Here is a 10,626-nt window from a genome sequence, read left to right as displayed (position 1 = left end):
CTCTCTCTTTTCTGAACTTTAGTGAATTTGGGTTTTAACCTCGATGATCTGGAAAAATCTAGTATGTATACGTGGGTTTGTTTGGTGGGCTGATTGAGATATGTTCTGATAAATTAAAACAGTATTGAGTTTAGTTGTTTATTTGTTGTGTTAAAATGTGAGATGAATATGATTGAATATGATTGATTATGAATTCATATGAAATAGTTTATATAACCGATCTTTATACATAAGTTACAAATCTTATCCTACGTGTCCTTGCCAATTAAATTTTATTCTCAACAGGATCCTCTCTGGATCTGTTTGGTGAGGATCCTAAGAATCCGTGAATTGTGTTCGTTCATTCTATATTGTGCGGTCAGTTTTTGTCAAATATTGTTTGTGTTTAATTTTAAATAAAAATATTTAAAATGATTTCTGATCGTACGATGTATAGTAAACAGAGACGATTCATGAATCTTTAGGATTCTCATAAAGAGAATCCGACGAGAATTCAGATTCATTTTATTCCTAAAACCCAATCTCATTCAATGCATCAAACAGATCCCTACAGTAATATATTAAGATCTTTAGTTATTGGATTTTTAACGGTTTACGTAACTCTTTGTTTATTCGACATAAAACTACAAATATGAGTATTGAAGAATATCTGGTCAAATCAACCGTGCCCACGAAGGAATTGACTTGACAGTCATCATGATTTACAATTGAAAAATTAATTCACCCTAATCCGCCTCCCCCAGTTCAAGCAAGCTAGTGACCACCAATATTAATCCATTAATTACAATTAGTTAATTAATCAATGAAAAAAATTCAAAATACATTAACGAAACCCAAAACCCACCAAACCACCCAACTATTAGCAATATATAATTTTTCAATATATCAATATGTTTATATGAAGAAATAAATATTTCTGTTAAAATAATATTAGGTAAATTAATTTTTTATTGATATATTTAAATTATATAACATATCATTAGTAAGAAATAAACATATTAATTAATAATTAAATGATAATTTAATCATCAATAATCACTTCATATAATTTAAAAATCTAATTTAATTAATGATCGTCCTAGCATTACTTTTTAAGTTAAATCACCCAATAAATTTATCATAAACTATTGATATCACGAATCTGAAGTTACAATTTTTATTTATAAATAAAAAAATAATATCAGTAGATTAGACGACCGTCTATTATAATTGCTTTTCCGTAAAATACCAAATGATAACCGTTATACTTTTCAAACAGGAAAAGGCACGAAGGGCCGTTTTGTAATTACCGCCAAAACCCAGAGCCTATTTCGGACTCCCCCACAGCTTAAATACCCGGAACATACACGAGTGAGACCGCATCACGAAAACCCGCCACAAAGCGAGTTGCCGGCGATTCCAACTCGTCCGACTCAGAACTCTAAACTCACTCTGCTTCTTCCGACACAGTTCCGACAAATGGGTTCGGAGCTGATTTTCCGAGGGCACGAAGCTGACCAACATGTGGCGGACACCTATTCGCCCAAACGCCCAAAGCCGTGGGCCTCCGTGACCCGCCCGATTCAGTACTTGCTCCGAGAGCAGCGCCTCGTTTTCATCCTCGTCGGCATTGTTATCGCCACCGTAGGGTTCACCCTCCTCCCATCCTCCACCCCCCGCTCTCCTTACGCCTCCGGCAACGTACCGATCTCGAACTACGTCCGGTACGACTTCGATTCGTCGGCAACGACCCAGTACAAGCCGGCCTACGAACGCAGATTCGGGTTGACTAGCTGGGGTTCTAGCGGGAAGGTGCCACTGGGGCTGAAACGAAAGGGGCTCCGGATCGTCGTGACGGGCGGGGCCGGGTTCGTCGGGTCGCACCTTGTTGACCGTCTGATTGCGCGAGGCGACAGCGTGATCGTGGTGGACAACTTCTTCACGGGAAGGAAGGAGAATGTGATGCACCATTTCGGGAACCCGAGATTCGAGCTCATCCGACACGACGTCGTTGAGCCACTTCTGCTCGAGGTCGACCAGATCTACCATCTGGCTTGCCCTGCCTCCCCTGTTCATTATAAATTCAACCCCGTCAAGACCATTATATCCTTTGCTACTACAATTTCTTTCAACTGGTATAATTCACATTTTCTGAGAGCAGATATTCTGTCTCAGCCAATTGGTCAGGTGGTCAACACTCCTTGATAAATTGGCCGAGACAGAACAGTATCTTGGCCAATTGGTAAGACGGTCACACCTGACCAATTGGGCTGAGACACAACAGTGTCTTGGCCAGTGTCTCAGCCAATTGGTCAGGCGGTCCCTTTCCTCGGCGTGAGGCAAAAATGACTGCATACCAATTGGCCAAAGTGACCGCTGGACAATTGCCCGAGGCGGTAACAGGAACGCTGTCGTATTCAACTGACTTAATTCACGTATGCGTATGATTTTTGTTTCAATTTTTAATATCATTATTTGGAGGCCTTAATTTTGAATTTTCGGAGATGCACAAAACCAATGTGGTGGGGACTCTGAACATGCTGGGTCTCGCAAAGAGGATCGGAGCTCGGTTCTTGCTGACGAGCACCAGCGAGGTGTACGGCGATCCTCTGCAGCACCCGCAGGTTGAAACCTACTGGGGCAACGTTAATCCAATCGGTGAGTTTCCGACAGCATCTCTTTTCTCTCCGTTTCTGAGACGTTTGTACCTGTCGTCACGGCGCACGTTAGCTGCGAGATGCGTGTTTAGTCTAACATGCGCGAGACAGGCGTCGGAGTGTCTGCGTCTTAGATTCGAATGAAGTTTCGGATCCTGTCTTTTTCTTAAAGGAGTCAAATGCACGTTGGACACGGTTAGTGGGGCCCACGTGGCCAAACGTTCCTCAGACCCGTTCCGGTTTCCACGGTCAATGAGATTACCCGTGATTTTTGGGGTCCACACATCGGACGGTGGAGACTGATGTGTTATCCACGCCCCGCCGTGACCAAAGGTGTTGGGCGGTAAAATGAGGAAATAGGTGGACGGCAGGATTGTAAAACCGACAGGTGTCCTTTGGTTTAGAGTAGGTCTAGATCTGACAGGGTCTACAGAGTTTTTGGTCCGTTGCCTGACAAACAACGTTTGATTGTCTGAATGGCTGGCAGGTGTCCGAAGTTGTTACGACGAGGGAAAACGTACGGCCGAGACATTGACCATGGACTACCACAGAGGAGCCGGTGTTGAGGTATGCTAACATTTACCCTTATCACATTTACCGAAATAAATGTGATGTGAACATTGCAGTAATGTTACATATATAACGTTTATCAGTCACATCAATCACCCTATACAGCGGGGTTTATAACGTCACGAATTGTTTTTTTGCTTAAATCTTAGATGTAATGTTTTCTGTTTGAAATTTCGGATGTTGTTGCAGGTAAGGATTGCTAGGATTTTTAACACTTACGGGCCGAGAATGTGCATAGATGACGGCCGCGTTGTTAGTAACTTCGTTGCTCAGGTAAATTGCTTGTATATTGAATTATCTTTCGTTGAAACGATGAGCTCTTCGTTTTAGTGCTAAATGCGGGATGATGGCCATAATGCAGGCGTTGAGGAAAGAGCCGATGACAGTTTATGGTGACGGGAAGCAAACGAGGAGTTTCCAATATGTTTCCGATCTGGTGAGCGAGTTTGCTTTAACACAATATTTTAAGACGTTGGTACCATTTACGTTTGCTTTGTTGCGTCACGCCTAGCTTGGTGGTTTAAGGCTGGTTTGGTATTGCTTGTTTTGAAAAAACTACTTCTGCTGTGCTGTGAGAATAAGCTCATTTTTGCTGCTTCACGTTTTCAGTTTTTTTTCACCCAAAATTGTGAAAATAAGCTGTTTTTAAGTGTTTACTACACACTTTTTTTAGCTCAGTTTTTTTTTATACCCACTTTTTATAAAATCACTTCAGTACCAAACCAGTACTTACTTTTATATTCCGAATTGCTTCTTTTTAGGGTTTAAAGTATCTATCGAGCCATGTGAAAATTTTGTAATGCGAGATCAGAGACTAAGATTGTGACTAAAAGATATTAGTGAATATTATGTTGCCCATGTGCATGGAACAAAGCATTTAAAATCGGTTTGTGAACCAAAATTTGTACAGATTAATACAAAATTGATGCTTTTGTGCACATGCTGCGCACTTGAGCACTGATGCAAGCAAAATTAGTCAATGTTGTGCATTTTGATCAGTTTCTTCGTATGGCGAGTAATCATCGACATGCGTTTCTTAATACCACCTTATGTTGGTAAGTCTGGGTTGACTTGTCTGTATTCTTGCACCATCGTTATTTGCTCGGAGGAGTAATATGTATTTTTCAAAATCAAAACTAGTAAACCTCAGAAACGCAGGATGTTAGTGTCATTCACGATGTTTCTTTCGAAATGCTTATAAATATATTGGAGGAAGTAAATAGTCCAATTTTGGGTATCTGGCGCCCGGCAGTGATATGTTTTAGTAGATATGGTACTACAATTTCCGGTAGACTTTCTTATTTTCTTATATGGAAGTGTGATTTGGGATAGAATACCTCGTAGTTGGGCATTTGGGGTGTGCTTTCGGCTGTTACGCTGGAAAGCAGAAAGTAGTTTCTTCCCCGCATAAGTGATTTTCTGGTTTAGTACTGCTTGCTGCTGATGCTGAAAAGTAATTTGACACTGCTGTTTTGTGTATTGCAATACACAACAGGTGGAAGGTCTGATGCGTCTGATGGAAGGTGAACATGTGGGACCTTTCAATCTCGGAAACCCGGGTGAATTCACCATGCTCGAACTTGCAAAGGTAAATTGAGATCAGATGAAATCCCTAATCAAATGTTGCAACTTAATAGTTTTCTGGTTCATTTATTTAGTATTTTGCTTGTTTGTTGGTTGGTGCTTGCAGGTTGTGCAAGAAACCATCGACCCAGAAGCAAAAATCGAGTACAGGCCGAACACAGAGGATGACCCCCACAAGAGGAAGCCTGATATCACAAAGGCTAAAGACTTGCTGGGCTGGCAACCAAAGGTGTCCCTTCAAAAGGGTCTCCCTCTCATGGTCTCTGACTTCAGGAAACGTATCTTCAGTGACCACAAGGAAGCTGGCACTACAACCGCCCTGTAATAATCCTACCGATGTTAATGTCTTGGCATGGCAATTGGCACATATACCTGAAGTCTCACTCGCAAACCGGCAATTGGGAGAGACAGCTCCTTTCTTTCCCCTCTCCAATTTCCAAACAAAATACGGCAGCAAAGGTCTCACGGCGGCAGTAGTAGCAACAGAAACAGTAGCATATAAGCTCCAGCAATCGTTTTTATGTCCATCTTTTGTTCGTTCTGTGTTGTTATCGTCTTAAAGCTTAGTAGAACAGCGAGTGCCTCTCTTTTCCGTCTTCCTATTCTTTTCTGTGCAATCAGTCTCCATTAGAGGCGGCGTTGATTAGATTACAAAATTTTTAATGATATTTACTTGATGTATTCTAAATTAGCTTCTCCAAGTTATTGATCCATTGCTAATTGGGATACTCTTAGATTTCTTTAGTTATATATCAACGTTCTAGCTAAGATGCTTGTATCAGTTGTATGCTCCAAAAGCCCCAGGGTTAGGGAGGTAAATGTATTACAGGAGAGAATTTTTAGGAGACTACGTTTTAGCAGATGGTGCTGCTACGGTGGCGAACTCGCTTTAGGGAAACCCGTATTAGGTTACAAACAAAGGTGTGAACATCATTTTTCTTCTAAAAATACGATACTCATTAGTGAGAGTGTCCGATATTTGGAGATGAATTATTATAGAGCACCATGAAACATTATATTGTGTTACATGAATAAAAACGGCAACGCTTATTTCCAATGCCTCCCTTTTGTGACGCTTCAGTTCCTAACATTTCTCATCCAGAGGAAAATTTAAGAGCAAGGGCTACATTGCCGAGTGATGTAGCAATCTGCGCCCCTTCAACCCGCAAAAATACGATGGTGTCCACGGTCGCTGCTTGTTTATTGGTGTCGGGGGTGGTGGTGATGCCGTGCCGTTCATTGTCAGAATGGCATTCTTAAACGTGTGGATTGGTTGCACCACGATGGAGTTGTCATCACTCGTGTGCTTCTCGAGCCAAGTTATGATGTCTGCAAAGACGATTTCAACGTTCCCATCTGGCTCTCCCGACGTTAGACCATGCCACATTCCGGGGTACAATTTTATGGTTTTGTCTGTGCTGCTGGCTTTCTCATACAGTGCTCTGCTTACTTCTGGGTCTGTAACTGTATCTGCCTCCCCATGCAACACAAAGAATGGAAGTCTCACCTGCTCAAATTATCAGTCTAATATTAGTTGGCTAGGAACGTGTATCGGCCATCTTGCACCCAAGATTGAATTCTTCCCCGTAAATTAGAGTAATTTAGAATAGAATATCGCTTCGTCGAAAACGTATTGAATAACATGGAAGCAAGAAAAAACCTCATGCAAAGTGTCTTCAAGGCTCATGCTAGTTCTCAGCATTTCCAGTGCTGTTTTCAGCCTCGGCTTGTCTTGATATATCAGTTTGTTGCTCCTTATCTGAAAGAGACACCGTTTAAACATTTAAATTCCATCCCATCACATCTAAAATTTTGAAAAAAAAAGCGTTACAAATTTGAGGCTATTTAGTTCCTGCAGCTTTCGCACAAGTTTCACTTTCGTTCCTGCATCTAGTTTTGCAAATTGGACAAATTCGAGAAAATTGTTCAACTTCTGTTAAGTAAATTTGACGGACTTGTACAAGGGACGTCTTCGGATTGGTACAATTTGTAAACTATAAAAGTTTAATACAATGAAGTGGAACTTTGCAAATGCTACAGGGACTAAAAATGTATTTTTGTCAAAATTTAAGATTATTTAGTTATTACCTCTTCGCGCTTTACAGGGTCTTTGAAGGCGGAGTCAATGACATCTTTGGTGGGTACTATCTTCCATTTGGGAATAATCTCCTCCACTCTGGTTAATACATTGATCACCAGCGGGTGTGGCTTGACCTTTTCTGATATCTACCAAAATGTTGTATGGAATAAACGATCAGTTTAATTTGGTAAACCAAGCTTCACCAACAAAACCAAACTCCAACTTACACCCAAATCGTTTGTTATTGTTTTATTATTTTTTTAGTTTTTGGAACAAAAAACGAGATTAAGTGAGTGAAACTATACATAAAGGTTCGGTGGTCGGATTAGCCTAGCAAAACTTACGCACAATTTAACTAAATGTAAATGTAATGTGCGTTACTGTTACCTTACACATGGGTGCAACAAGAACAGCTCCATTCCAAAACGTGGGATCCTTCTTGTGAAGCAGTAGAGAAACTGCCCCTCCCATGGATTCTCCATACAAAAACCTACACTTGTCTCGATACTCTTCCTCGGCTGTGATACCATTTTAAAAATGCATTCGTTAAAAACTAAAATTACTTTGTATCGTCACACTAAAAGATTTTGTAATTCAATTGGATACGTACCACAAATCGACTTGAAGAATTCATCGCAATCGTTGACTATGTTTTTGAACTTCTTGATGTAACATCTGGCCCCTCTCGAACGTCCGTGGCCCTCGTAGTCAATTCCGAACACGGCATATCCCCCGTTAGCTAGGCGGATTCCACATTCTATGTAAATGATCATAGCAGATCGAATTAATTTGTCAATTAATAGTTAACTCTAGAAACAAAAAGTAATTAAAAATCATTCAGTTTTGCCACACCTAGAGTCCCTACAGCAGAAATTAAATTGGTTTGCCAACCAAATCCAAATCCAATCCAAACCAAACCAAACCAAACAATTTCAATTTCAATGATGGGGCAGTTTAGGATATCGATAGAAGGTTGCTGTCAATGATGGCCCCACAAAATGATTTTAAAAGTAAATCCATACTTCACATGAAAATTGCTTAAATTATTATCATTTTCAAATAGGATATTTTTATGTCAAGAGAAGGCCTCTTTATGAGAAAAATTTGCATGCATAAGTACTTGGGATTTGCTACATGCATTGTCTCTCTCTCGCATGTATATTCATGTGAATGGTACTTGAAATATATGTGATTGAGACGTTGCATGTATCGGGTGTGTGCAAGTACTTCTCGTTGTACTAATTATAAAATAAACAGAATATATACACACACACATACGTATGAACAGCTTAATAGGTAACTCGCTCCACTGTTCATAAAATGCGAAGTAAGATAGTGTCTTTGTATTTACCGTTTCCTCCCGACGTAGGAAACGTTTAAAGCTCAACATTTTATCAAAAATAAGTTAATAAGAGGACACTATGTATCCCGCTCCACGTTTAACCGTATGTGGAGCAGCGTCCCCAAAAAGGAACTTATATATATATATGAACTGAAAGAAACCCACGTTGTGCCCCAAATAATTGAACATAAACCAAAAAAAAAAAAAAAAAAAAAAAAAAACAAAAACCAGAAAGGTGGGATAAATGATAAGGTCAGCAGTTGCACAGTGCAGTAGGCATTGGGAATGCGAATGGGATTATTGTGCCCCAAATAATCCAGGGCTGGGTGGGATAGGACATAAAAGGGACAGTGCAATACAAATGTTCGGCAATGATTTAAGCATGTCCGCACTTTGTTTGTTTTCTAATTCCTATCCCCTTTCTGAATCGCAAGGTGCCAATGCTAAACAAATGCAGTGAAGGAATAGAGGTGCAAATGGATTTACATGCACCTGTTTCCCAGAAGATTATCATCTACTTTTTGATTTGATAACATTGACCTGCTAAACATATTTCTTTTCGCGGCAGAAGAGTAATGATTTTCACACTTTTATTTTACATTTACATCGAGTGTTAATTCTTCTTGATTTGTTTGTTTATCAATTTAATAAGCTAGAAAATTAAAACAAGTGTATCGGAAGAGAAAAAAAAAAAAAAAAGAAAAAAAAAAAAGAAGCAAAGATCACTTTCCTTACATCGAGTGTTAATTCTTCTTGATTTGTTTGTTTATCAATTTAATAAGCTAGAAAATTAAAACAAGTGTATCGGAAGAAAAAAAGAAAAAAAAAAAAGAAAAAAGAAAAAAAGAAAAGCAGCAAAAATCACTTTCCTTTCACAAAAAGGAAGTCCATCGGTTGGGTTGAAACTTTTTAGCTAGTAAATTGGTTTGCCTAATTTTGGTTTTGCTTGGCATCCACTAGATTTCCTTCTTATGCAGAAAAAGGTGGAGATGGTGAAAGGTGAAAGTTACCCTAAAACTTATTACTATTAAAAGAGTAAAAATACGTATTATATACGTTTTCTTAACTCTCGTAAAGTGGAGTCTTGCTTTTTACGGGAAATTACTATCTTTAACACCACCAATATTTTGAAGAAAAATGTACTGAATAAATTCTTTTAATGATTTACAACAAATTTAACAATTAACAGTCATTATTTGATTTACAAAATATGGTCTAAGTAAACGACCTCTTTAGCGTCACTCGTTAATAAAATTTATGAAGGAAAGAAATTAATTGTCGATTTATTCTATTTGTATATTGGGAGTTAATTAAAAGTTAAAATGCCAGATTAATTAAAGAAGTCATAGTAACGGAGATTAAAGAAAGAAGAAAGAAGGAATGAAAAAGAGGAAGATGAGTTATTTAAGATGGCATTCATTACCTCTCATGAAACCGCTGCACTCCATGCCATACCCTGCAACTCCATTAATGAGCACCAATTAATATCCACACATGCCCCATCAAACAAGGAAGCTGATTCGGGAACGGTCCAAGATATAGCCAAGTTGACTAGAACGATGTATTCGCTCGAAGCCCAAGTTTGAAAAGAACAAAAGAAAGGAGAGAGAGAGAAGAAGAGTACCATGGCAAAGGAACACAAGTGCCTTTGGAGAGGAAAAGGGCAACCATCTGCAAGTAAAAAGCTGCACTCCTCTTGAATTCCTTATGTAAACCTTCTCTCATTCAAACATATATTTATCCCCATCAGACAAAACACTATATATATACATATATATATATATATATGTATGTATGTATGTATGTATAAAAACATGTGTATATATCAACATTGTATAATTCAAGCAAACATATATATATATGTATATCTGTGTGTGTATATGCATGTATATATATACTTACTTCTTGATATTCTACCTCCATGTTCACGCAAGAGAGAAAATTTAAAGAAAAGAAAACGACTCAGAGATCAAATGGAACCCATGTTTTTTCTGCAACTGCGGATCTATAGCCAGTGACGATGACAATTTGGAAAAAGAGAAGGTTGGTGAACGGCAATGTCATAAATTATAATATTAGCCAAAAGGGAAAGAGATTCCGAAAGAAGATGGCGAAGAAAGTGGAGACTCTGAAACGGATGATGAGAGAGAGAGAGAGACATATAGAGAGAGAGAGAGAGAGAGTGACGGTGGGTAGTTATCTGGAAATGTGATTTCTTTTCCGAAAGCTTTATAATATAGAAGAATATAGTAAAGATGCTTCGTGCGTTAATGTTATGGTAAAATGTGATGTACGTGCCTAGCTCAGCATAGAGTTTGTCGAATTGGTTCCTATCTGTGTTTGAAACCATATGAATTTTTAGATTTTAAAACATCATTGATAGATCATGTTTATAAAAAAATCATTGAATTTGA

The 10,626-nt window shown here is 38.8% G+C and overlaps 2 protein-coding genes across 5 annotated transcripts; one reads left to right on the top strand and one right to left on the bottom strand.

The window, feature by feature from the left end:
* Positions 1–1,186: 1,186 nt before the first annotated feature.
* Positions 1,187–5,491, top strand: LOC137741606 (UDP-glucuronic acid decarboxylase 2). Of its 2 annotated transcripts, none has more exons than XM_068481304.2 (7): positions 1,187–2,082; positions 2,490–2,637; positions 3,124–3,203; positions 3,396–3,479; positions 3,568–3,642; positions 4,702–4,794; positions 4,897–5,491. In XM_068481304.2, exons 1-7 carry the CDS (start codon positions 1,459–1,461, stop codon positions 5,113–5,115), a joined length of 1,323 nt encoding a protein of 440 aa, XP_068337405.2. In that variant the 5' UTR covers positions 1,187–1,458; the 3' UTR covers positions 5,116–5,491. The 2 variants fall into 2 exon arrangements, with proteins under 2 accessions (XP_068337405.2, XP_088535427.1); XM_088679301.1 differs by having other exon boundaries at positions 1,342–2,087; positions 2,495–2,637.
* Positions 5,492–5,723: 232 nt separating this feature from the next.
* Positions 5,724–10,420, bottom strand: LOC137741605 (caffeoylshikimate esterase-like). Of its 3 annotated transcripts, XM_088679302.1 has the most exons (9): positions 10,206–10,407; positions 10,115–10,170; positions 9,837–9,927; positions 9,636–9,668; positions 7,481–7,627; positions 7,258–7,388; positions 6,879–7,016; positions 6,451–6,549; positions 5,724–6,297 (listed from the first exon to the last, which is right to left on the bottom strand). In XM_088679302.1, exons 2-9 carry the CDS (start codon positions 10,133–10,135, stop codon positions 5,914–5,916), a joined length of 1,044 nt encoding a protein of 347 aa, XP_088535428.1. In that variant the 5' UTR covers positions 10,136–10,170; positions 10,206–10,407; the 3' UTR covers positions 5,724–5,913. The 3 variants fall into 3 exon arrangements, with proteins under 3 accessions (XP_088535428.1, XP_068337404.2, XP_088535429.1); XM_068481303.2 differs by having other exon boundaries at positions 10,115–10,420; XM_088679303.1 differs by lacking the exon at positions 6,879–7,016 and having other exon boundaries at positions 10,115–10,409.
* Positions 10,421–10,626: the final 206 nt, after the last annotated feature.

The sequence above is a fragment of the Pyrus communis genome, chromosome 11 (genome assembly GCF_041283825.1).
Source record: "Pyrus communis isolate YQ-2024b chromosome 11, ASM4128382v1, whole genome shotgun sequence".
NCBI classification, from domain to species: Eukaryota; Viridiplantae; Streptophyta; class Magnoliopsida; order Rosales; family Rosaceae; genus Pyrus; species Pyrus communis.
Note: the sequence above shows the minus strand (reverse complement) of the source record. Positions and strands in the feature narration are given on the sequence as shown.